The sequence below is a fragment of the Littorina saxatilis genome, linkage group LG17 (genome assembly GCF_037325665.1).
Source record: "Littorina saxatilis isolate snail1 linkage group LG17, US_GU_Lsax_2.0, whole genome shotgun sequence".
Taxonomy (NCBI): Eukaryota; Metazoa; Mollusca; class Gastropoda; order Littorinimorpha; family Littorinidae; genus Littorina; species Littorina saxatilis.
Window position 1 is genome coordinate 40,963,719 of NC_090261.1, and position 27,500 is coordinate 40,991,218.

Genomic DNA, 27,500 nt, shown 5'->3' on the forward strand with positions numbered 1-27,500 from the left:
TGTGGGTGTGTGTGTGTGTGTGTGTGTGTGTGTGTGTGTGCGCGCTTGCGTGTGTGTGTGTGTGTGTGTGTGTGTGTGTGATTGCGTGTCGTTCCTCTCCGTTTTGTGTAACAAAGTAAAACAAACCATGACAACTCTTGGCAGTCTATTTTTATTTTTGCTGTTCAAGTGCAAATATTGCTTCACCAATATTAAGACACAAAAAATAAACACACAAATAAAGAAACGGATGATAGTCAGTCTACACAGATTAATAAACCTAATCTACAGACCGATAAAAAGATAATAACGAAAATAAATACATGTATATCACATACAAATGAACAGAATAAAACGAACAATAGACACTTGTTCAAAGGGGACAAAATATCAAATCAATACGAGCTAAACTATTTCACGAAGTAACATGTACACAGTAGGCAACCACAAACACAAACATGTCGCGTAAGGCGAAATTACAACATTTAGTCAAGCTGTCGAACTCACAGAATGAAATTGAACGCAATGCAATTTTTCAGCAAGACCTTATACTCGTAGCATCGTCAGTCCACCGCTCGTGGCAAAGGCAGTGAAATTGACAAGAAGAGCGGGGTAGTAGTTGTGCTGAGAAGGATAGCACGCTTTTCTGTACCTCTCTTCGTTTTAACTTTCTGAGCGTGTTTTTTATCCAAACATATCATATCTATATGTTTTTGGAATCAGGAACCGACAAGGAATAAGATGAAAGTGTTTTTAAATTGATTTCGACAATTTAATGTTGATAATAATTTTTATATTTTTAATTTTCAGAGCTTGTTTTTAATCCAAATATAACATATTTATATGTTTTTGGAATCAGAAAATGATGAAAAATAAGATGAACGTAAATTTGGATCGTTTTATAATTTTTTTATTTTTTTTACAATTTTCAGATTTTTAATTCTTTCTTTATTTGGTCTTTAACGTCGTTTTCAACCGTTCAAGGTTATATCGCGACGGGGAAAGGGGGGAGATGGGATAGAGCCACTTGTTAATTGTTTCTTGTTCACAAAAGCACTAATCAAAAAATTGCTCCAGGGGCCCGCAACGCGGCAGTACAATATATGACCTTACTGGGAGAATTCAAGTTTCCAGTACAAAGGACTTAACATTTCTTACATACTGCTTGACTAAAATCTGTACAAACATTGACTATATTCTATACAAGAAACACTTAACAAGGGTAAAAGGAGAAACAGAATCCGTTAGTCGCCTCTTACGACATGCTGGGGAGCATCGGGTAAATTCTTCCCCCTAACCCGCGGGGGGACCGATTTTTAATGACCAAATTAAAGTTATTAATTAATTTTTAAGCCACCAAGCTGAAATGCAATACCGAAGTCCGGCCTTCGTCGAAGATTGCTTGGCCAAAATTTCAATCAATTTGATTGAAAAATGAGGGTGTGACAGTGCCGCCTCAACTTTTACAAAAATCCGGATATGACGTCATCAAAGGTATTTATTGAAAAAAAGGAAAAAAACCCGTCCGGGGATATCATTCCCTGGAACTCTCATGTAAAATTTCATAAAGATCGGTCCAGTAGTTTGGTCTGAATCGCTCTACACACATACACGCACAGACACACAGACACACAGACACACAGACACACACGCACAGACACACACACACACACACACACACACACACCACGACCCTTGTCTCGATTCCCCCGCTATGTTAAAACATTTAGTCAAAACTTGACTAAATGTAAAGAAGAGCGAAAGCACGATTAAAAAAAGAAAAAAGAAAATAGAAGAACAATAAAGATGAAAGAACAGAGAGAGAGAGAGAGAGAGAGAGAGAGAGAGAGAGAGAGAGAGAGAGAGAGAGAGAGAGAGAGAGAGAGAGAGAGAGAGAGAGAGAGAGAGAGAGAGAGAGAGAGAGAGAGAGAGAGAGAGAGAGAGAGAGCACATATGCACACAGACAACGTATACCCATACACAACTCGCATGCAACTCATTCGCTCAAAAAAATTACAAAAATTACAAACGTCAACAGCACGTAACATGAGTTTTATCACACACTGTACAAAAACCCATCAGTATGATTAAACAAATGAAAGAGTTCATTTTTACTTTCATTCTCTGATGAATAAAAATACATATTTCAGACGCACACCGCACAAACTCACTGTGTCACACGCACACACAAATGGATGACGTTGTTCGTATGAACGGATGAGGTATACCACAAGAACAGTTGAAGTTTAACATTTTATCATTGTCAATGAAATGTATGAGGGGAAAAAGAAAAAACAAGTCTAAAAACAAATGTTGAAATAAAAATGATGTGAAACACATAGACATGTTCAAATAATATTTGGATTTGTTTTGTAATCTCCTGAGCTTTAAGAGTGCAGAACCACTGAACACTTTTGACATTCAAAATAGAAGAGAAAAATATACAAACAGCACAACCTTTTCAATGTGTGTGTGTGTGTTTTTCCAAAACTCCTGAGTAAGTCATATACAACAGACCATCATGTTTTTCATTGACATGAATATGAGTTCGATCACGACAGTTTGGCGCAATCAAAAACAAATACAGACGACCATAACAATGATGTACACATGCATGTATGATAATTAAAAACAAAAGGACAGATAGTTGTAATGAATATCACCGCAGTATTCTTTCCTGAATTATGCCTTTTATACTGGCAACGTAGCTAAAAAAATAAACAAAAAAATTAAAAAAATGTTTCACACAACATTAACACAATGAGGTTTGTGTTCTTTGTTAACAAAGAAGAAAACAGACAAAGGGAGCGATTGAGGAGTTTGTTCGGAGGACATGTAAAACAAAGATTTCCTGAAAACAGTAATCAGTGAGCATAACAAAATTAACACAATTAACACGTTTCTCTTGCCTGCTTCAAACCATCTTATGAAATCAGAAAATAAATAATGTTTCTTAAAACTGCAATATTTGCAGAAAGAAAAGGGTCTTCAAACAGACAATTACATATATATACTTCATAAAACCCTGAATGTGTAAAAGAAAAAGTTGAAACGAAATTAATGCCCCCTTTTTTCTCTTTAAAAGTTGACACGAGAAAAAAGTTGCCTTCTCTAAGTTACCAAAGCTTTATGATTAAACAACAAACTATTGCTGCTAATGATCTTTTCAATTGCAAGCTTCAAGAAAGACAAAAAGAACGAGAGAAAAATTACTTACAGAAAAGAAGGAACGAGATAAGTGTTTACACGACAACGTTTACAGAAACAAGCCTAAACACTGCTTCAAAATACCAACAGGTATGTTCCAACTTTAACTGTCCGCTCCAAATGCCTCTTTATGTATTCAAATAAAACTGTTTACACAAATTACTTAAACGCTATTTCAAACACCAAACAGATAAATGCATGCGTTGTAACTTCAACGTTTCGCCCCGCACAGTGTGGTGTTGTATATTGTGTCGACGCCGTTCGCACAAACGATATTTCAAAACACCTGAACGTACAGGTGTGTTGCAACTTGAGCAGTTTGTCCCAAACGCCTGTTATGTATTGCAAGGACACTGTGCATATGCCAACGAGCGCTGACCAGAGGATGACCCCGGTAAGCCATTGTGGAAAGCCACGAGGTTGGAATGTCACTGTGGAGTGTATGTGTGTGTGTGTCACCTTACGCTATAGGGGTCTGGGCCGTTCGGTCTTGTTTAGGGTCATTGAGTCACGCTTGTCCACACACAAGCTTAACATTTCTTTTTCTTTTTGTAGTTCTCCCTTCGCCTTTCTTCATTGGCTTAAAGAAACTGTCTTTCTGCTCTCTCACTCCTTTCAGTGTCTCCTCTTTTTTCCTGAGTCTTCTCTCTCTCTCTCCCTCTCTCTCTCTCTCCCTCTCTCTCTCTCTCACTCTCTCTCTCTCCCTCTCTCTCTCTCTCTCTCTCTTTCTCTCTCTTTCTCTCTCTCTGAATTAGTTTTCCTTAGTGTTGTAAGTAAGTTTAAAACACCTGAAGGTAACTTTCTTCTCGTGCAAATGACCGCGTACACTATCACAGATCTTCCCAGGTGTTTACGGTGTGATAAGAGCATTCATCCACCTGAACACATACTACTACTTTAAGTATGTACTACAAATCAACATTCTGGATATTTCCTGAGCAGCGTTGGAGTTATGCGATAAATGGTGGTCAGTCATCAGCAATGGTCTCACTGCCTGTCGATTGTTGGTATATGTCCAAGTAGAGGGATGGTCTTATCCCATGTAAAAACCTGGACAGATCTAAGATTATAAACAAGTACGAGAAGGGCAGTAACTTTAATATCAACCTGTCTCTCAGCTTTCTCGTTCTCACCACTCCTTTTCTTATTTCTTCTTCCTCCACAGGTAGAGTGGAAGAAAATGAAAAAGAAAAGAAAAAAGTATGTGAAACATTCTGGGTGGCGTACCCATTCAATAGAGTACACCCCCCCCCTCCCCCACCCCCCTCGTTCCGCTTGGCAGAACTTAGAGTGGTGTCGCCTATACTTCCTACCGGTTCTGATTCACTGCCATCAAAAGACAGAAAAAAGGGTAAGGGACACATGGAAATGGGGCCCGGGGGGGGGGGGGGGTGAGGGTACCCGACTGTCGTAATGGTTGTGCCCTCAACAGCTCATACAAGGTAACCGTTCACGGTTCGCCGATTACGGACAGGAAATCTCCATGAATACGTCTGCTCAGGTGAGGCAAATTGTTTTATTAAAAAAAAAGAGAAAGAAAACGGATTCAAAGGCGCTAGGAAGGGCTGGTACTTTTTTTTGTGTGAACAGTGGATTTATTTGCATAAAAACAAGTAAATTGATGAAATCCTAATTCGACAAGATAAAACATCTTTGTAAAAGTGATTACGTGTGTCTAATCGAGAGAAATGTGTGGACAGGAAGAACAGAATCAGCAAATGAACTCTATGGAGTAATAAACTGAAAGTTTAAAGTGACGATCCTCTGCAAGAACGTGGAGAATGTTCATCTCGTTTCTGATTAACCCCGTACAGATTTTTGTTTTATGCTAAGCGCCTACACATATAGAGGGAGTAGTCCCACAGTTGGAGAAAAAAAGAGTGTCCTGTTCTCATCTACCCCCTACCAAGTTCAAGTTCAAGTTTTATTAGTCCATAACCGACCTATTTGGGGAGTAACAGTTCGAAAACTAAAGGCATGGTGGAACACGTCCTTGCACCCCCATTCACCGCTGTCAGCTCTTGCATACAGCAAGCTCTAAAAAGTATTTTTCATTGGAGGGAGGTCCGGTGCGAGGGTAATACATAGACGCGTCACTGTGCCTGGGGGGGGGGGGGGGTGATATAGGAAAATATTTGTATTGTGGAGAAAATAAAGACAGCAAGGCCGCGTCAAGAGATAGAGAGAGAGGAGAGAGAGAGGGGGAGGGGGGGGGGAGAGAGAGGGGGGGGGGGAAGGGGGGGCAAAGCTTTCATGTTAGTACACTTTCGAAAGTGATTTTCTAAGTGTAGCTTTTCTCACCCTTCCTATAACTAACTCCCTGTACACTCTGTAGAACTTGTCACTAAATTCTTTTGTCACATTGAAAAGACTCGGCAGTGAACTTCCAAGACTCATTATGCCATAACAGAATGAGGTCAGACTGGCAATAAAAACACTGCTACACCCGTAGTGATCTTACTAAGATTTGCGTACATGTACATATGTGTACATACCTGAGCTGTGTAGACAAAATAGATAACTAAATAACTTAATGAACGAATGAATGAATGAATCAATAAAGAAATAAATCTAAAAAGACCTTCGATGTAATATCATACCCGCCGGCTAGCAGGGGCTGATTTTAAGGAGAAAATGCACCATGATCTCAATTTCTGCGCGACTGAGAATGCGCGCAATAAACCATGTCGTGACCAATGTGCTCTGTAATGGCGCATACAGATTGCATATGTACAGTGACGTCACAGTATGACCTTTTCCGATAACCCGGTTCGACCCCCTCAGCTTTGTTGACTTAGGTTACGAAATCCTGTCGTTTTATGACATCACGAGTGTTCTATTTTAAAGACAGCTTCAGGTCACTTTCGAAAAACGCCTTTCAAAAGTGCTGTCTCGAATGACTACCACGAGTTTCTAAAAGCGACCGAGGGCTTTAAATTAAAAAGGTATGAGTAAGAAGTTGCCTGGTTGTGGACGTTGACGAAAACTGCATTTCCAATTATCATTGAGAGAGAGAGGGGGGAGTGAGAGGGACTGAGCGAGAGGTTTAGTTTTCTCTGTATTGCATAGCAGACAGCCAAATAATATTAAAACATTTTTAAAGAAATGTAGGGGGCGGGGTGGGGGGGGGGGGGGGTGCAAATCTATTTCTTACTTGCCTGTTCTGCCATAAAGATACCAAATATTCTCATCGAAGGACAATTACCAGATGGCAACACAAAGACGTTCCATAAACAAGCACAAGCTGTTACGTGACATCTGGGCCAAGATCTATATAATTATATATATATTACTCCTCTGCACTTTATGTCACCATTACGGGACACACTCTCAATATCTTGGTCAGGTTAATGAACTCTTATCAGTGCTGTTGCGCAAACAAGTTCATGCAACTCAAGTTTCGTTTATCTCTGTCGTTCGGACAAACGTTCTGTCTCAAGTGTTTGATGTTCTATGGAGAAAAAAAAAAAAAGATTTGAAGGTCCGAAAAAAAATATCAATGAGCGTCGCATGATTACTAGATAATGAAAGCACATAAATGTAAAAAAAAAAGAAGAGTGCAAGTACAATGTACCATATATTCTACATCACAAACAAAACACAAAAGAGTATTTACTTTATAATATGAATGAGCACTTGTCGAAAAAGTATTGTCTTTGTAACAAACAAACAAACAAACAAACCATGAAGCAAGCAAAAGCAGACACACAAGCACACTTTAGCAGCAGGTATTTTACTTTTCGTTCAATGCAAGATAATGATTGATTTCAACTATAAGCAAGATCCATATCAATAACAATCTTTTTTCTAGTCACTGAGAATGTACAGTTCACTTTAACATGTCTCAGGAAAGAAAGATTCGCCAAAACAGAATACCACATTTAAATGAAGAGAGAGAGAGAGAGAGAGAGAGAGAGAGAGAGAGAGAGAGACAGACAGACAGACAGACAGACAGACAGACAGACAGACAAACAGACGGACAACAAGTAAGAAAGTAGAGGCTGAACCAAACACAACTTGGGGGGTGCAAATCTATTTCTTACTTGCCTGTTCTGCCATAAAGATACCAAATATTCTCATCGAAGGACAATTACCAGATGGCAACACAAAGACGTACCATAAACAAGCACAAGCTGTTAACGTGACATCTGGGTCAAGATCTATATATATATATATATATATATATATATATATATATATATATATATATATATTACTCCTCTGCACTTTATGTCACCATTACGGGACACACTGTCAATATCCCGTCGCGATATAACCTTGAACGGTTGAAAACGACGTTAAATAGGCCTACCAAATAAAGAAAGAAAGAAAGAAAGAACTCTCAATATCTTGGTCAGGTTAATGAACTCTTATCAGTGCTGTTGCGCAAACAAGTTTATGCAACTCAAGTTTCGTTTATCTCTGTCGTTCGGACAAACGTTCTGTCTCAGGTGTTTGATGTTCTATGGAGAAAAAAAATGAAAGATTTGAAGGTCCGAAAAAAAATATCAATGAGCGTCGCATGATTACTAGATAATGAAAGCACATAAATGTACCATACATTCTACATCAGAAACAAAACACAAAAGAGTATTTACTTTATAATATGAATGAGCACTTGTCGAAAAAGTATTGTCTTTGTAACAAACAAACAAACAAACAAACAAACCATGAAGCAAGCAAGAGAGAGAGAGAGAGAGAGAGAGAGAGAGAGAGAGAGAGAGAGAGAGAGAGAGAGAGAGAGAGAGAGAGAGAGAGAGAGATTGAGATTGAGATTGAGATTGAGAGAGAGAGAGAGAGAGAGAGAGAGAGAGAGAGAGAGAGAGAGAGAGAGAGAGAGAAACATAGACAGAGACAGACAGACAAACAGACGGACAACAAGACAGTAAGAAAGTAGAGGCTGAGCCAAACACAAGTGAAACAGAGACAAAGAATGAAGTGTCTGATTTAAACGTCCTGCGTCATCTTCTACACAAGCATAGACATACTACATATATATGGCACTCCCCTTTATAGCAATCTGAGCTAACTCTGCACTCATCGCCTCCCTAACACAAGAACAAACACACCAAATAAAACAGGTCAAGAAAGGCATGTTTTGCGTGGTTTAAGAGGTAGTTGATTGATTATGTTGGATGGACAATAACAATGTTGACCGCTGAGCTATACAATAGTCAGCGACGACAAAAGTACACATCAGCATTATTCACGGAATGCTCCCAGAAAAATAGTACAATATTGAGGTAGATCATTTCTGTTATTCAAACTGTTGAGGTATATCTGACATCAGACACTGATGACACAAAAATAGTTGACCACGAATAGAAAGAAAACACGAGAAAAAAAGTCACACAAGTATACATACACAAAATCATAATAATAACATAACAGCAGAAACATTGACGGGTTTATACACGTGTGGATTTTCGTGTTGTTTGGAGGTCAAGTCAGTGGACCCAACCGCAAAATACATAATTTTATCCCTGAAGCGGTCTCACCACCGAGTCTTGGTTCCTGGGGAATTCATATCAATGAACACCTCACTCGATTGGCTGTCTTTGAAGGAACACGTGATGCGATTGGCTGTCTGAAACTAAATGTTTTCAACACCATTGGTCGAGTCAGTATAACGTTTCTGGTTTTTTCCTGATGTGTTTTTCCCTGACGGAAGCTTTAATATACCCGTTATATGTATGTAGTGAAGGAGCCAGGAATTCCAGCCTTTTGGTCATTAACGTCAGCGAACCAAAGATCGCAGTTGGGGAGTTTTGAGAATACTATTCACAAACGAAGAGCAAAAATCTTAAACCAGTTTCAAAACTACTGTTCTTATACGGCAAACCCTGCCGTTCCAGCACAACACCACAGTCGAAGCGTCCGATAACACCATTACAACAACGTTTTCACAGAATAGCACGACAAATTCACAGAGTCAGATATAATCAGATATACATTTTTCTTGGGCAAGGTCACGATGAGCTGGGCGAATTTCACATACATGTCTTACTTTCACAAATGCGCAGATCATTTTTCAGGTGTCCTATTTTTACCACACTGTTCAGAGATCCAGTGATGAGCAGCAATATCTTGTTTTACTACTGTATTCATCATTGCACCACAACAATACGACATTCCTTATAGTGGAGCAAATAATGATTATCGTTGTGAGCAAATTGTCACACACACAAACTGAATCGTAGTTCACAACAGCAACACGAAGCGATTTCTTGACAATATCTAAGACGACTATTGGCGCGGCATCCGCTTCAAAAGTTCTTCAGCAAGCTTTTCTTTTTGCAATGTATCCGTACCTCTGTTTTTTTTAATCGTCATTCAACGCAAACAGACATCACTAGCAATTACAACTATAATTTCTTGTAGGCTGATGGTAAGCTGATCCAAAGTAAAGTTTACCCGCACTTCCCTCAAACATCGGGGCAACTGTGGGATTGATGGTTATTTAACTGACACCCTTACGAGTTTTACACTGGATATGGCTTACAGTGTAACTCATTGATTTGTGCTTCATAATTATGCTGATAAGTTCTCTGTAATCGAATGGCACCGATGAGCAAAAGAGGAGTGTTCTTGCTAGTTAATGTTGACTACTCTGTTTTATTTGCAGCAGGTAGTGGGGAAAGTCTGTCTTCAGTTCATTGTTCTGATTTTTCTGGGATACAATGAAGGGATACAGTGAAGTCAGACATACGAATACTGTCTTGTGGAGATAGAGAATGTGATGATTTTAGCGTCCAGCTATGCCACAAATATCGTTCTGTGTAACACATTGGCTTGTGATGCTTGGCTTGAGGTATGTGTTTCTGCCGTCTGCTGATTCAAGACAGGTTTGTCTTACGGATTGGCAAAGTCTTTCCCAATCTGCCAAAGAAACCAACAGCACAATCTCACGTTGTTCCCAAGCTCTGGGAGCCAGTCCGCTCTCTCAAACGTCTTGGGGGACCCTTTCTTACATACAATCTAGCAGATTCTGCACCTGCATCTTCCTCTCCGAGTTCAACGCTATACTTGTCGCAAATCACGCAGTGCAATTTTGCAGCCACGATGTCACTTCTCTTCGCAAAAGAAAAGAAAAAAAGAAGCCCACGCCCATCCATAATAATCTCATATTATCCAGATCTCCTTCTCTTTCTCTCTCTATTCTCCATTCTTGCCTATGTGTTAAAGATCATACACCTGAGCCTAGCCGTCTCCGTCTTGAGCGAAGCCACTTCGACTCTAAGCTTGAGGTTTTCCTGTTCCAGGAGGGCCGCACGGATAGCGATCTCGTCCTCCTTGGCTCGTCTTGCGTCACGCGACCGCTTGGCGGCGTCATTGTTCTTACGACGCCTCTCCCAGTACGCTCCGTCCTTCTGCTCATCCGGCAGGCTGCGAGGTCTCTTTCGGCTGCCCGACCCTCCCGAGAGGGAACTGGTGGAGGAGACCAAAGGGGGGCCTGTAGGGGTGGGGAAAGCGGAGCTGAGGTGATCGTAGCTGAGGGACGTGGGTGTGTGAGGAGGTGGGAGGGAGGCGGAGTGGTTGTGGGAGGGAGGGGAGAAGTAGGGGGCGGGCGACGGAGACGAAGACTTGATGAGAGGAGGAGGGGGCTGCGCTGAGGGGTGGGTGATGGATGAGGAGTGGGGTGGCGGTGGTAGGGGATGCGTCATGCTGCTGCCGTTCGTTGAAGCCGATGAGGTGGACGAGGAGGTGGAGGTAGACGTGGAGGCGGAGGAAGAAGGCGGAGAACCGGACATAATCTTGCCGTAGCTCATCATCTGCTTCTCGCGTTCCTTGAGGAACTCGACCTGCTGCTTGTAGATGGACATGATCTCGTCCTGGGAGGCGGAGAGTCCTTGCAGGAAGCTGGGGTCCATGGAGGCCAAGGGGTTGACGCCTGGCAGGCCCAGATACCCTAGAGGCATCTGCAGAGCTTCCTTGGGGTAGGCCTTGAAAGGACGCTGCATCTTCCCGCCGTTCCCGCCTTGCGTTTTGCCACGCGGGTCTCCGCCTCCTCCGCCGCCCCCGCGAGCCATGAAAGCCGCTGCTGACATGTTCCCTAGTGATCCCATCATGCCCCCGTTCTGACCCAACATGGCTGCCACAGCTGCTGACGTCATTCCACTTCCGGAACCATCCGCCATCATGCCGAGCGCTGCCAGGGAGGAATTGTGGGGTAGACGGGGCCCACCTTCTTCCCCCCTATCGTCTCTGCGTCCCGATTTGGAGTCAGTCTTGTATTCTGCGACATCGGGGCTAGAGCCTGGAGATCGACCGTTATGGTGACGACCGTAGCCAAGATCCTGCTCTTCTTGGCTGTTGTGGTTGTGATGGTGGTGGGGATGGCGATTGTTGTGGTGAAGGTGGAGGGCGTGGTCAGCGTCGGGGGAGTGTCGGGAGGAGGGGGGCCCTTCTACCCCGCCGTAGCTGGGAGGGGGGGGACTCAGCGAGGAAGACGCCCGCGAGTCGTCAGTGAAGCTCTCCGACACAGAGTCTCGCCGCCTGAGGGAGAAGTCCAGGGGGCCGTCCTGGTCAGTCTCTTGCTTGACCACAACCTGCTGCTTGCCGTTGAACTCCTCCTTGCTGACCTTGCTGACCTTGCTGTCCGCAGAGGGCGAGCGCATTACGTACACCCCCTCATCACAGTTCTTACCCACAGACTTCTCCTCTTTGTGCTGGCGAGGAGAGTCACCGATGTAGCCGTTACACACGGGGGACACTGCCAGCGGTCTCTGCTGACCCATAGTGTCTTGGTCCGTCTTGGGGCTTGACCAGTGTCCGTTGCTGTGGTGGTGGTGGTGTTGGAAGGACTGCGGGGAGGAAGAAGGTGGGGGAGGTGTGGAGGTAGCTGTTGTTGTCGTCGTTGTTGTTGATAGTGGTGGTGTTGCGGTGCTGCTCCTGATGCTGTCTCCATTCTCGGCCATCTCACGCCGGCCTTCGCATTCGATCATCACCGGGTGCCGCTTGTCCGCTCCGGGGGGTGCCTGTAACACGAAAAAAAACAGCTTTCTTCAAAATCGGGTTTCTTTTGGTTAAACAGTGTTTTATTCAACAATTTATGTTGAAAAACAAAAGGAAATCGGTACTCAACAACCAAAGTGTACAAATAAAAATAAAATAACCATACAGATTTCATTGTATACGGTAAGTATCAGAATCACACGAATAAAACCCCACACGTTTCACCCACACAACAGTATTAGCAGCTATAGAAGAGACAACTCTTTCGCATTTGTGTGATCTTCAACAACGACGGAATACCTATATACGTACTAACCCTGGAATATTTGTAAAGTGTCTTTATCTAGAACAGGAACACAATACACATCCTGAACTCAGGTCAACATGAGTTCGGCTCATTCTCTCCCTGACAGGATGCCTTGAGTTTCCTTGTCTGGCAAGGAAACCGATTTTTTAAAAACATATTTAGAGCTTTTTGTAATGTATTATTGATATAAGCAGATTCGCGATCGTCGATAATGATTTTTCATGGTGTTGTGTAATGTTTAAATTACAAAGGAATTGATTTGTAAGACAGTTTCAAGGGAGCTATTTTTACGCGGCTGTATTTACTGTGCAAACAACTCTAAATATGGCAAAAGTGTCACGTGATAATCAACCGTTTGGTTTCGGCGTTCGCTGAAGCAGACGATTTTTTTCTGTAGTGATGCAACCATATATTACGGTCTCCTTCCGGCAGCAGTCCCAAAATTTCGACTTGTTTTGACCTTAGAACGATGTCTTTATCATAACTGTGAAGAACAGAACGGAGATCACTGTCGAAGTCGGCCAATCTGCAATCATTTTCGTCTCGCGAACACTGATCTCAAATTTAGATCAGTGCTCGCGAAAAACATATGGGAGATAACTCCGGTCAGGGAGAGAATGAGCCGAACTCATTTTGACCTGAGTTCAGGATGCACAATACAGTCATATGCACCAACCCCGAAAAATATGAATCTCTTTTCCCGAGAACACAACGGCTGGGGACAAAAACACCACAACCCGCAGTGCGAAGGTAAGAAGAACAAGGCGAGTGTATATATATACAGTATCGATCCCTCCCTGTGTCCTGTGCGACAAAAAGCGACAACTAATGACAGCAAACTACGCCGGCACCTAAACATCTTTTTCTTCGCCAAACGGCGCGCTGTCGCCTTCAGTCATGGCGGCGTCACAATGATCAAAGGAACAGCAACACCTCTTATGTAAGACCCTTCATGTCAAGAGTGCCTCAAGTCATTTCACAGGTTGTAACTGTATGTGCTTTAACCGTTAATTCATCCCAAAAATCGAACACCCAGACAGGTTGCAGCTAAATGCCCGTTAACGGTTAATTCATCAACCAAATATCGTTCTGTTTAGAAAGCAGCACGACTGTTTATCACAGGTTGCAGCTATATGTCCGTTAACTGTTAATTCATCAAACAAAATATCATTCTGTTTAGAAAGTACCCAGACTGACCAGACTGTTTATTTGTGCAATGTTTTTACGGTGGAGAGATGATCTTATTCCTTGTAAAAAGCCTATAGCCAGATCTGACATGATGAGTGGACTCGTTTACAGCGGATCGGAAGGACCGTACTATTAAAATTGAGATACCACCGTACGCTCCTTCCCTTGGAAACAAACGCGTTAACGGACACATATATGTCCAGGCTTTAAACAGGAGATAGGAGCATCTTTCCGACTCCGTAATAAACATCCCAAGAAAGCCAAATTCCTCTACTCAGAGCATGCATGCCTGCATAATGATGATTCAAAGTTTTGGTCTTGACATTCAAAACCATCAATGTATAAAACATCCGCCGCGTGTACTAAATACAGCTTGTGGGGTAAACGATACCAGACGCTTGTCGGAGTTGAAGAATGATCTTTGTGACATTTGACATTTCATCAAATTAATCGGGGAAAGAGAATCCACGCTCAACTAAGAAATCAGCAAAATGAAAAGAAACAAAAATACTGGTGTCGATGTCTTACAATGATTCAACAAATTACCTTTAAAGGTAGTATCAGGTGGGCGATCAAGTTAGCGAGACTGTAAATTAAAAACTGTAAATTAGAATTTTGTTCACTGTTTTGAGCAACTGCGAAAATGCAGGATAGTTTTCTCTTCTGTTAGCTCTGTTCCGTTGAAAAGAATGTTTTGAAATTAAAGAGGATGAATTTGCAATTTTCAAGATATATATACACTGTGCAAAAAAAGTATCGCATAGGTGAATAGTTCTAAGTTCCAGACAAACATTCTGATTGGAACGCCTCGAAACTAGCTTTTGCAGTTCAGTTGAACCCGATAGTCGATTGAGTGAGCAAAATTCACCGCGCACGTGCAAGATGTGCATTTTGAGGCCAAAACGCACATTTTGTTGTTTTGTGCTCCTGTACTGCACGTTTTTGTGAGATTTCACTCGAAATTTCGCGTAAGGTTAGCTGAGCTCATGTGCCAACTTGGGCAATAAAAAGTAAAGCAATTCTGACTGATGCGGCCATTCCCTGAGGAAATGAAAAATGTCACAACTCAACGCTTCAGTACGAGAGAACGCCCTTGGCCGCCTTCAAGCAGGCCAGAGCCAATCCGTGGTTGCCAGAGCCCTGCGGGTGTCCCAGAGGACCATCTCTTGCCTCTGACACCGTTTTCAACAAATTGGGTCGTCAGCTCCCGCGCCAAGGTCAGGACGACCTAGAGTGACGACACAGGCGCAAGATCGCTACATCCGGGTCACCCATCTCAGGCATCGGTTCCAGTCAGCCTCGGTGACCGCTAGGGCACTGCCTGGTGGCCGCCGCATCTCCGTGCAGACCGTCCGGAACCGCCTGCATACAACTGGTCTACACGCTTACAGGCCACTCCGGGGCAACGTCCTGACTCGCCGCCATTGCCAGGCCAGGATGCAGTGGGCGAACCAGCACCTCCAGTGGACCCTTGCCAACAACTGGCGCCACGTTGTCTTCAGCGATGAGTCTTATTTCCTCCTGCAACATCACGACAGCAGGAGGAGGGTGTACAGGAGGCAAGCAGAGCGCAACCACCAGCAGTGCGTAGATGAGGCGCCTCCTCGTGGTGGTGGGGGCGTGATGGTGTGGGAGGCCATTACCAACACTGGCAGGAGCCAGCTTGTGGAAGTTCCAGGCCGCCTGAACGCCCAGCACTACGTGCAGGACATTCTGCAGCCACACGCCCTGCCCCTCCAGGCCGCGCCACGGGCTCAGTTCCAGCATAACGCCAGACCTCACACCGCCAGACTCACCACAAACTTCCTGGCCGCCAACAACATGAACACTCTGCCCTGGCCCTCTCTCTCCCCAGATTTGAACCCAATTGAACACGCATGGAATGAACTGGGAAGAAGGCTCAATGCGAGAGTTAACGCCCCTCCCAACAGGAGACAGCTCTTCCAGGCCTTACAGCAAGAGTGGGACTACATTCCCCAACAGACTTTGCGAAGACTCATTGCTTCCATGCCAAGGAGATGCCAGGCTGTAATTGACTCACCTGGAAGCCATACTCGTTACTGACTTTGACCTTGGTTTGTGTGAAGGTCACGCTCAATGAATAACTGCAAAGTCCAGAAAATAAAGACATGCATCTGTGCTATCGAAAAAGCTCAAAAACTTTTCTGTCCGACTTATGTATTGTTTGTTCGAAAGAATGAAATGTCAATAAAATTATTCATCAAACTAACTATGCGATACTTTTTTTGCACAGTATAGTATAGTGATCGCTGTTACCTCGTCTGCGTGCTATTTTCAAAATAAGGAAAACTGCCGACTTTCAAGTTTCGCAAATGTCTGTTAAACTATTTCCGAGAAACGTTCATTTTCCAGTGAATGAAAAAAACTGTATATGCGTACACACAGACATAGGTACACAGACATTCTCTCTCTGTCTCTCTGTCTCTCTGTCTCTGTCTCTGTCTCTGTCTCTGTCTCTGTCTCTCTCTCTCTCTCTCTCTCTCTCTCTCTCTCTCTCTCTCTCTTTCGCCCCCCCCCATCCCGCCATCCTCTCTCACAGAAACATTTGCCCCACCACCGTTCAATAACAATCATTCTGCCAATTTTATAAACAATCAGAAACATTTCATTTAGTTCGCTCAATCGCGATCGAGACACATTTTACAATCCAAGAGGCACTCAGGCATTACGGTTGCATTCATTTATTCTTAAAAGAAATGAACAATCGCGCTGGGTATTTTTATATGTGTTTGTTTGTTTGCTTAACGCCCAGCCGACCACGAAGGGCCATATCAGGGCGGTGCTGCTTTGACATATAACGTGCGCCACACACAAGACATAAGTCGCAGCACAGGCTTCATGTCTCACCCAGTCACATTATTCTGACACCGGACCAACCAGTCCTAGCACTAACCCCATAATGCCAGACGCCAGGCGGAGCAGCCACTAGATTGCCAATTTAAAAGTTTTAGGTATGACCCGGCCGGGGTTCGAACCCACGACCTCCCGATCACGGGGCGGACGCCTTACCACTAGGCCAACCGTGCCGGTGGGTATTTTATTTAACTTGTGTTACCTAAAAAGAAAAGAAAACAAGTCGCGTAAGGCGAAAATACAATATTTAGTCAAGTAGCTGCCATTTTTCCACAAGACCGTATACTCGTAGCATCGTCAGTCCACCGCTCATGACAAAGGCAGTGAAATTGACAAGAAGAGCGGGGTAGTAGTTGCGCTAAGAAGGATAGCACGCTTTTCTGTACCTCTCTTTGTTTTAACTTTCTGAGCGTGTTTTTAATCCAAACATATCATATCTATATGTTTTTGGAATCAGGAACCGACAAGGAATAAGATGAAAGTGTTTTTAAATTGATTTGGACAAATTAATTTTGATAATAATTTTTATATATTTAATTTTCAGAGCTTGTTTTTAATCCGAATATAACATATTTATATGTTTTTGGAATCAGCAAATGATGGAGAATAAGATAAACGTAAATTTGGATCGTTTTATAAATTGTTATTTTTTTTTACAATTTTCAGATTTTTAATAACCAAAGTCATAAATTAATTTTTAATCCACCAAGCTGAAATGCAATACCGAACCCCGGGCTTCGTCGAAGATTACTTGACCAAAATTTCAACCAATTTGGTTGAAAAATGAGAGCGTGACAGTGCCGCCTCAACTTTCACGAAAAGCCGGATATGACGTCATCAAAGACATTTATCAAAAAAATGAAAAAAACGTATGGGGATTTCATACCCAGGAACTCTCATGTCAAATCTCATAAAGATCGGTCCAGTAGTTTAGTCTGAATCGCTCTACACACACACAAACACGCACGCACACACACACGCACATACACCACGATCCTCGTTTCGATTCCCCCTCGATGTTAAAATATTTAGTCAAAACTTGACTAAATATAAAAAGAGTACAACCCATGCACGATTAACCGGTCAATCGATCACAGCAACCAGCTAAACTATTATATGGTTCAATAGCAAGGCACTAACTGTAGCTGGTATGAAAAAAAGTCTAAAGAACTGAACCAGTCAGCCAATCAAACTATAAGGTTCAATAGCAACGCACTACATGTATGTATTTTGATATGAGAAAAAAACTTACTGCCTTTCACGCCTGGTGGCGTGTAGGGCAGCGACAAAGGACCATGAGAAAAAAAAGAGAGTGTCAAATCAGTCAAATTCGATGGAAATAATCGGGTGAATTGTTTGTTTGTTTGTTTATTTGTTGCTTAACGTCCAGCCGACTACGCAGAGCCATATCAGGACGAGGAAGGGGGGGATGAAGGGGGCCACTTGTCAAGCGATTCCTGTTTACAAATGCACTAACCCATTACTTGTGTCCCAGCAGGCTTTAGTAAAACTAAATTAATACCTACTGGAAGATTACCAGTTTCCAGTATGTTAAAATAGGCTTAACCTATCTACTGCTGGACTTACATCAGAACACTAACAGATTAAACTATACATGAATCGCGAGACAAGCGGCAAGAGAAGAGATTTTTGGAAAAAATACAGGTGAATGAGCAAGAAGGCAGAAAAAAGAAAAGAATTCATGAAGAAAAAGAGAGCATGACAGGAAAGAGGAACCAAAAATCTACCTAACAGCAAACTAGAAAGCTCCTGCGGTTCCAAAAACAGGAGGGGCCTTTAATTTCATAACCGCAGTGCCCCACTGCGGGAAATCGGGTGAAGCTTTCCCCGGTATTTTCACACACACACAAAAAAACAATAAAATATCGGCAATTGATGGTTAACGGGAACACTTACGATGCTTCACCTCCGCGTAAAAGGAGTGTCCCCGTTGTAGATAACCGACACACCAAGTCCACGCGATTGGTTATCTTGGCGACGATGACACTAAGCTTTTACTTCCGTAACTGTCATGGCCAAACGTACCGGAACAGCTAACAGATTTTCTTGTGAAAGAAGCTTCTGTTGTAGAGTTGTACTGATTATTCAGACACTTCATTTTAAATGCAGGTTCAGAATTCTTGAAATCCATTTTTTTCATAAATTAAATGGAAAGACACTCTTTTGGATGTCATCTGTTGGGGTTTCTATTCATTTACTTCTCATGTGTTGTGTGTTGTTTATTAGTTTATTAGAAACTGTGTGTTTCATTAAAGTCAGCTTATAGCAAAATACCGATTGGTTGTTTCACGACGGCGCTGTAAAGGAAGCATAGTAATAATAATGACATCTGATATAGCGCGAACCACAGTAAACTATGCTCTCCGCGCTTAACAAATTAACTATAAATAAAACCATACTATTTAAACATCAAATACATTATACATTCTAACAAAATACCGTAACAACAAACTTATCAGAGATTGTTGCGTCTGTGATGCTATTTAAGCTGTTAAAGAATTGGTCTTTCCCCTACGCCGCAGAGACAGAGTGACGGGATAAGGAGTGTAACGTCGCGGGGTGAAAGACGACGCAATACGCCAGACGTCGAACTGAGGGAGCGCAATAAGGCAGTGAACGGAACGACGGAGGGAGAGCGAACGCCGCTCCCTGGGGACACCCTCGTCATCAGGACTCCCAGCGATGCTAAAAGGGCCAAAGTCGTACACTTTACAAACCTTCGCTTTAACCGAACATTAAGGCCGGTAAAAGTCTTAAAATATCGGACATGAAACGGAAAATCATTCCGTCCTACAGGTTTTGATTGTGTTTGACTGGTTGTCGCGTCAGATTAAAGCTAATTGCTACGTTACTATATGCTCTCTTTACAAAACACTTACGATCGATGCTTTACAGAAAGTGTATAAAGAAGAAGAAGAAGGAGGAGGTGGAGGAGGTTTTTACCCTGCCATCTTGCATGTTCCATAATGCGGAAAGAAAGGGCAGCGGACTCTCATCACACCAAGGGGACTCATTTCTATGAACGTTTTAACCTGCAGTTTTCCAATGATAAAGCAACAGAGCTGATCTATGAAATCAAGCCCCTTTTCCTGACAGTGCGAAGAGTTATCTGTCCAACAACAGTCTGACCGAACAACACGATTTCCTCCCTTTCCTTCCCAGCCCCCGGCAGCACACCAGCATCGCGACAGAAAGGACGGATTGCTAGTGGCGGGATTTCCAATTTCAGACTAGGATGATCTCATTCCGCAACAAATCCCTCCCTGCCCGACCCCATCGGACACTGGCCGTGGCAGACGGATGACCTGATTTTAACAAACGCACGTGCTTCCTGCTTTCAGTTTTAAACGAAAACGGTTGGACCGGATTTGTCACGTCTGGCTGTTGGTGTTTAAATTGTCTGTCTTGTTTTGAAAGCAGAAGTAAGGTCAGAAAGGAAAGATGTACTTTTCCTAAGTTGGCCATCTCATTTTCGGTCCGCCAGATCGTTGATTTTTGGCATGTGTTCAAAAGCTCTTTTCCTATGTCAAAGTCTGGATAGATGTGTCGCGGTTCATTTACAAGGAATGACGGCATAGCGCATATTTTAACTCGCATTTTAATTAGAGGGGGAGAGGGTGTGGGAGGGGGGGGGGGACTTGAGAAAATAAAGGCAAACAAACGAAGAACAACAGCCTGCAAGACCTTGAAAAAATATCGATAATATCGGGCGCATGCGCACTCGGACCGTTTCTCGCCCAAACTCGGTTCGATCTGTTCACGCCTCGATGGCAGCGCGTGCATTTTTCATTACGTACCGGCCGCAACGCATGAATGAAACTTCGGCGAACAGGTATCGACTTATCCCCCCCCGCCGCACTCCAGCATGACCCCTCTCATCTCTCCCCCGACCGGCTCTGCTTATCTAACAGCAGTGGTCTGATTGATTGCTTGGCCGCCATAATTATGTTGCGCTTGGTCACAGCGGGTCAAAGTTCAGAGGTTGAGGTCATTCAGAGCTCGATATTGCATATTATACATGTACTAATGAATCATCAAGCGCAACGTGCGTATATATGTCACTGTCAGCTTGACGTTCACTCTGGAGTTTGGAACTTGTGTTTGGTTGTTGCAAAAGGAATATTACATGCATACAAAAGCTGTTACTGGAGAGAGAGAGAGAGAGAGAGAGAGAGAGAGAGAGAGAGAGAGAGAGAGAGAGAGAGAGAGAGAGAGAGAGAGAGAGAGAGAGAGAGAGAGAGAGAGAGAGAGAGAGAGAGCACAGAGAGAAAGCGTGTGTGTGTGTGTGCGACGCTTACGCTTCATCTCAATGTCCCTGTAAATAAACTTTTATCAGCATCATAAACAAAACCCCTTATTTGTACCCTCAAAAGTCACACTGTAAAACAAGCCTTGCTATTCCGTCTTAATTCTGTCCTCTTAACCCTATAAATGAATCCTCGAAGATTGAAGAAGAATAAACTGTCGTTCAAATTCCAACACCAACACAAACACCTCCAACACATACCAAAAAAGGATCGGCCATGTTACCCCAAACACCACGCAATACGAATACAGAGAATCCATCCGCAACACTGTCTATACAAAGACTATGGCTCCATTCTTTTAATATTTTGCAAAGGATCGGTTATACCAAACACTGCGTAATCCATAGAATATAGCCGCGCCGTCTACAATCTATACAGACTATGGGTCCATTCTTTTGATGTCTAAAAACCGCTCGCGCCGACCTAATCGGGCCGTCTCTGGGATAAGTGATAAATAATCGCTCTGACGCAATTAGCTCTCCGATTGCACTCGATAGCCCTTGCGTCTTTCTATAGCACCGAAGTGCTCGTGCCTTCCTTACGTCAGAGCGCGAGACGAACAATAAACGCACGGGACAAGAATAGAAGTACCAGTGTTTAAACAGCTTCAAAAGTCACTCTGGTTATACAAGGCTCCGAAAATAAGTTTCAACGGCGGAGAGGGAAATGCACCATGGTGAAGAGACACTGCGACGAGAGAGAGAGAGAGGGGGGGGAGAGAGAGAGAGAGAGAGAGAGAGAGAGAGAGAGAGAGAGAGAGAGAGAGAGAGAGAGAGAGGGGTGTACGGTGCCGGCAAATATAACACTGTAAAGCAACGAGAATACAAACATAACCAAACAAAGGTATCAGTATAAATGGCACACCACAAGTAATACGCAAGATCGCTTGATACGGCCAAAACAAAAAATAGGTGTGGTTACGGTAACATAGCCAAAAAAAAAATAGGGTAGGAAGGTAGACAATCATTTTTTTTAAAACTTTTTTTTCTAATGTGTACAAATCAAACCTACTTGACAGGGAAATAAGTGTGCGACTCGGGCGCTTTCGCTTTCATTGCGTTTTCTGCACTCGTTTTCTTGTTTTTTGTGTTTGTTTTTTTAAAAATGTAATAAAAAGTTATAGGGTCGGCCCCTAAAAATAGGGTAGGTCGGGTTACCGTAACCACACCTATTTTTTTTTTAGGCCTAAGATAATGATTTGACTTTCTCCTCGTACTGATGTAAAAGTTGCCAAGTTGTGCCAATTCTGCAAGTGACTCAATATTGTTTTCTTTTTCAACGAAGTATCCAGGGCAAAAGCAATGTATATATTCTTCTCAGTTTGGCTGTGAACAGCAGCAGTTCTGCGAGTCCAATGCGGCCTTACGTAAAAAACGCAGTGACCCCATTTAATGCCTAGCTGTAGTAATACTGCGCTAAATCTCGGAATGTGCAAGGCTATACAACACGCGTGAGCCTACCACGTAAACCATCTGTTCGCTTATCGTCACGAGACAATGCCTGGCGCAGTCACTAACTATAGAACGTGTTTGACTACACTATTGATCTCAGCGTAATTTATAAACTATTAGCACAGCTGCTGCGAGGCCCAAAACATTCAGGCTCTACTCGAGTGAAGCAATCATTTGGGCATAACTCTTGCATCAATTGGTCAGAATTTAATTAACGCGCACAATCGTATGTCCGGCCACAAAAGTGTTCGATTCTGTCAGAGTGTAAAATAATGTTAATATTTTTGTCAAATACAAATATGTCAGTACCTAGGTGAAACAATCATTTGAGCGCCATTTCTACCTCATTTGGTCATACAGACCACTCCAGACCTCCCCCATGCACCTCCCCGACAACCAGCCAAACACACACACACACACACACACATACACACACACACACACACACACACACTCACGCATACACACACACACCCACACACATACACATATGCGCACACACACATACACACGCACGCACACACACATACACACACACATGCACGCACGCACGCACGTACACACACACACACACACACACACACGCACGCACGCACGCACGCACGCACGCACGCACACACACACACACACACACACACACACACAAACATGAACAAAACACAGAAACAAACAAACAGAAATTGAAACAAAAGTTCTTTAAATTCTTCTATTCTGCAACACGATCTCACAGCTCTAATTTCACCAAGACGACAATAACGTGAGTACCGTAGAAGCTCTTACGACGTGACATAAATCATCGGTTATGATCCAACAGCTGCGCCAGAGTTCGTAACAGCTTGAGTGACACCAACGCTATTGATTCTGACTGTCTCACAAGTCACTATTCTCTATAATTATTACACCATGCACGATCAATATAGCCACCGTACTACTACTACGAAATGACCTTGTACTCAAACCGAGCCTTGTTTGATATATTTAAGCGGTGTTATTTCTAGCTTAGCTGGTCAGAGAGAGAGAGAGAGAGAGAGAGAGAGAGAGAGAGAGAGAGAGAGAGAGAGAGAGAGAGAGAGAGAGAGAGAGAGAGAGAGAGAGAGAGAGAGAGAGAGAGAGAGAGAGAGAGAGAGAGAGAGAGAGAGAGAGAGAGAGAGAGAGAGAGGTTAAACTGATGTTTGTGTGTGTGTGTATGTGCCTAAATTGACTTCTCCTATAAGGTAGGTGTTAATGCATGCATATTATATTCGAACTGTCACTGCCTTTGAGACCTTCCAACTTGACTCTAAATGGTAGCAAAATAACACAAATTTATGAGTTAGTATGAGTTTAAAATAAATCGCAAATAATTTTCAAGATTCTGTCGGGAAAGGGGGTAAACTGCGCTATTTTGCCGAGAGAATAAGTAAGCTGACATGACTAGACTAACAACGAATTATAAAAAGTTGCTTTCTGTGTGTTCAGATAATTATAGTACTGATGGACGGAAGATGAGCTGTACTCTCCAGAACCATGTGATACAAAAAAAATCCTGTATATTTTTGGCAACACCTTTTGTGGCGGAAATAAGATCGTATGCGCAAAAGTATAACACATGTTATATAAATTATCTTTACAAAAAGCACACACACAAGTACAAAAACAGGTAAAAATTGCTCATACTTCCGCGCGTTTGATTACTGCTTTTACACAGTATCATTTTCAGTGGAAAAATCCGCTTTGAAAATAAATAAATATCAAAAGCAAGAACTTTTAGAGAACAAATCCTGTTTTTACATTTAGTCAAGTTTTGACTAAATGTTTTAACATAGAGGGGGAATCGAGACGAGGGTCGTGGTGTATGTGTGTGTGTGTGTGTGTATGTGTGTGTGTGTGCGTGTGTGTGTGTGTGTAGAGCGATTCAGAGTAAACTACTGGACCGATCTTAATGAAATTTGACATGAGAGTTCCTGGGTATGATATCCCCGGACGTTTTTTCCTTTTTTTCGATAAATGTCTTTGATGACGTCATATCCGGCTTTTTGTAAAAGTTGAGGCAGCACTGTCACACCCTCATTTTTCAATCAAATTGATTGAAATTTTGGCCAAGCAATCTTCGACGAAGGCCGGACTTCGGTATTGCATTTCAGCTTGGTGGCTTAAAAATTAATTAATGACTTTGGTCATTAAAAATCTGAAAATTGTAAAAAAAATTTTTTTTTATAAAACGATCCAAAACTACGTTCATCTTATTCTTCATCATTTTCTGATTTCAAAAACATATAAATATGTTTGGATTAAAAACAAGCTCTGAAAATTTAAAAAATTAAAAATTAATATGATCAAAATTAAATTTTCGAAATCAATTTAAAAACACTTTCATCTTATTCCTTGTCGATTCCTGATTCCAAAAACATATAGATATGATATGTTTGGATTAAAAACAGAAAGTTAAAACGAAGAGAGGTACAGTAAAGCGTGCTATGAAGCACAGCGCAACCGCTACCGCGCCAAACAGGCTCGTCACTTTCACTGCCTTTTGCACTAGCGGCGGACTACGTTCAATTTCATTGTGTGAGTTCCACAGCTTAACTAAATGTAGTAATTTCGCCTTACGCGACTTGTTTGTTGTTGTGTGGAATGTATCATATGCCAGAAACATGATACCTGTGAACGTTTCAGAATCTCTGCTTGGTGTCAGCTGAAACTACTCCCCTTGATGTGTCGTCTTCTCCGCTTCCAAGAACTACAGTGGTACCTGCAATGTGAGGCCTCTCTAATGAGACTACGCCTTACAAAGAAAAGACATCTGCTCTTGCCCCTTAGTCTATTATTTGAATCAGAATACACCTGTCCTGACAGACAACCTGCAGTATATATATAAAGACACTTTCAGCTTGTTCGGCCATGGGTGCCATTTCATCGCAGACCTGTGCCTTTGTAACAAATTGTCCAAAATTGCGGAGAGCGAAAACAGTTCGTCTCGTGGGTGAAAGGCGATTTTCGTAGCGGAACTACTAATCCTCGGTAATCATCGTGGCAGACACAGGAAAGGCCTATCTAACAAGCTGATCAAGGGGAGAGCATTTTTGGAAACACTCGCCAGCCACACACACATATAAATTATACAAACAGAAAGCGGAGCAAAAAAAATAAAAAATCAGTCAAGGGTAAGCTTACGCGTACGCTCGCGAATTCGCTGTTGCTTTTGGTGTGTGGTGCCTGACGCAATAACAGCTCCCTGTGTGTGAAGGCGTTGTAAAGAGAACATGTAGGGTAGGCCCTACATGTTAGTGTGAGTGTATTTACAGTACGCGGGCGGCATGGCTTTTACTCGTGAATAACAGCTTAGTCATAGACACGCAATGAACAGAACAGGATTGACTCGACGATTGAAACATAGCGAGCCTTGACGCTGTCTATTTGTAGAGCAAAATAAAACGTGCCACATTTAAAAAATAAAAAAAATTACGCCTTAGATAAGCCGCCTTGGTGGACAATATTACTAGGTTTTATAGGGAACAGCTCAATATGAGTATGAGAGGAGAAGAGAATAAACGAAATGAAAAATGGCGAAGTTGCATTAACTGAGGGACTGAGAAGCAACAGAAATCAAAACTTGACTAAATGCAAAAAAAGAAGAAATGTGGTAGAAAAGTAGTAAGAGGTAAAAATAAAAAATAAAACGCAAAAAAAACCATACAAAAACCACAACACAAACAAAACAACACTCAAGAACAACATCCGAACATTGTGTGTGTGTATCAAAAAAAAATTTAAACAAGAGGCAAGCACATAAACTAACTGGACAAAAATGCAAGAAAAGTAGATTTTACCTCTGGATATCAGTGAAAAACAGAGAGAGAGAGAGAGAGAGAGAGAGAGAGAGAGAGAGAGAGAGAGAGAGAGAGAGAGAGAGAGAGAGAGAGAGAGAGACATACATAGACAGAAGAAAAAGAAGACCCTGAGTTAGAACCATCAGATATCAAAATTAAAACATAATCACACCTTTCATTTTTAATCGAACACTTACGATCAACATTGTTCTGTTCAGAGGAAGGGTCCACTCGGAGCTCAGTCCACGTGTGAGTTACAAACACAAATATACTTTTACCAACACTCACAGTTCTTCTGTAAGAATGTTCAAGCTATAACAAAAAAAATCCACACCGAAACCGAAGCAACACAACTTCACAGGTCAGACACATTTCGCAAAAATCGTGAAAGGCACACACCACTGAACAATCAGCAAAATCCACACCAGGTTACGCGCACTCAGTTCGTCAAGTACGCACGCGCGATTGTTTTTCCCTGACCGACTTTAAAGGACTAAATCCACCTAGGTTAAAAAAAAAGTCTTTTCAGATCACAGGCTTACAAATCCCAATCCGAAAGTCTTGGCGAAACACATGAAGCAATAAACCTTTTACAAAGTCCTCTTCGTTGATCACAGACGGAAAAATCCGCTCGTTTCGGCGAAACTCATGTAGGAATAAATCTTTATAAAAGTCCTCGTCACTTTAGAGAAGGAAGTACTGAACGAGCGTTGACAATCCTTCGACAACTCTGTTAAATAAATAGGTCAGAAGGACTTCGTAACCAGGATTTTACTGACCACTGCAGTCCGTTTCTTGAGAAAAAGCTGGGCACTTAAACCTCTCGCTCGCCACTGTCTAAATATTGAGTGTATTTTGGTAACCGCGTTATGAAATCCCACGTGTATGACTTTCCCAGAAAAAGGGACTTACGTCACTACTATCAGACTAGGCTCGCGCGCCAAGTGTAACGTAGAAGTCCAGTGTCTATAAATAGACCGTAATCATCCGGAAACAATTGTGTTCTGTCCGAGTAAAAACTGCGCGAGCTGACCACAATGAATCACACTGAGATATAAGGACGATATTAAAATTATATCGATTTCTGCTGCGTAGGAGGGTTGGTTTCTATATATATGTTCCCCAAAAATAACAACAGGTGTTACACAAAAACAATCGGTAAAGTTTATATCAGCACAGCGGTCACGCAGCGATGCTTTTCCCAGCAGTACGGCAGAGTTTCATGCCACAAGTCAATCAAGACATCACCTTTTAATATAAACCACTCTGAAAGAGTCCATCTCACAGGAAACGCGAGTTATATCACACAGAAAACACACAAGTTATAAAGCCACGGTATTACGCTTTTCACTCTGCCAATGCCCAGTCAATAATGTTAGGACGACAGCCCCCAAAGGATCAT

The 27,500-nt window shown here is 42.5% G+C and overlaps 1 protein-coding gene and 1 long non-coding RNA gene across 3 annotated transcripts in view; both read right to left on the reverse strand.

The window, feature by feature from the left end:
• Positions 1-135: 135 nt before the first annotated feature.
• Positions 136-5,356, reverse strand: LOC138952841 (uncharacterized). The gene is made up of 2 exons (XR_011451439.1): positions 5,126-5,356; positions 136-5,088 (listed from the first exon to the last, which is right to left on the reverse strand). It is a non-coding gene; the product is annotated as an uncharacterized lncRNA (long non-coding RNA).
• A 1,875-nt stretch (positions 5,357-7,231) lies between these two features.
• The window catches only part of LOC138952846 (uncharacterized), a 36,830-nt gene continuing 16,561 nt past the window's right edge, over positions 7,232-27,500 (reverse strand). Inside the window, exons 1-2 of one of the 2 annotated variants that reach the window (XM_070324576.1) lie at positions 26,296-27,500; positions 7,232-12,164 (exon numbers count right to left, since the gene is read on the reverse strand). The exon at positions 26,296-27,500 is cut by the window's right edge and continues 313 nt beyond it. In XM_070324576.1, the coding sequence (XP_070180677.1) occupies positions 10,359-12,164; positions 26,296-26,304 (1,815 nt within the window). In that variant the 5' untranslated portion in view covers positions 26,305-27,500 and the 3' untranslated portion in view covers positions 7,232-10,358. The remainder of the gene's footprint in view (positions 12,165-26,295) is intronic. The other variant, XM_070324577.1, reaches the window with a different exon arrangement.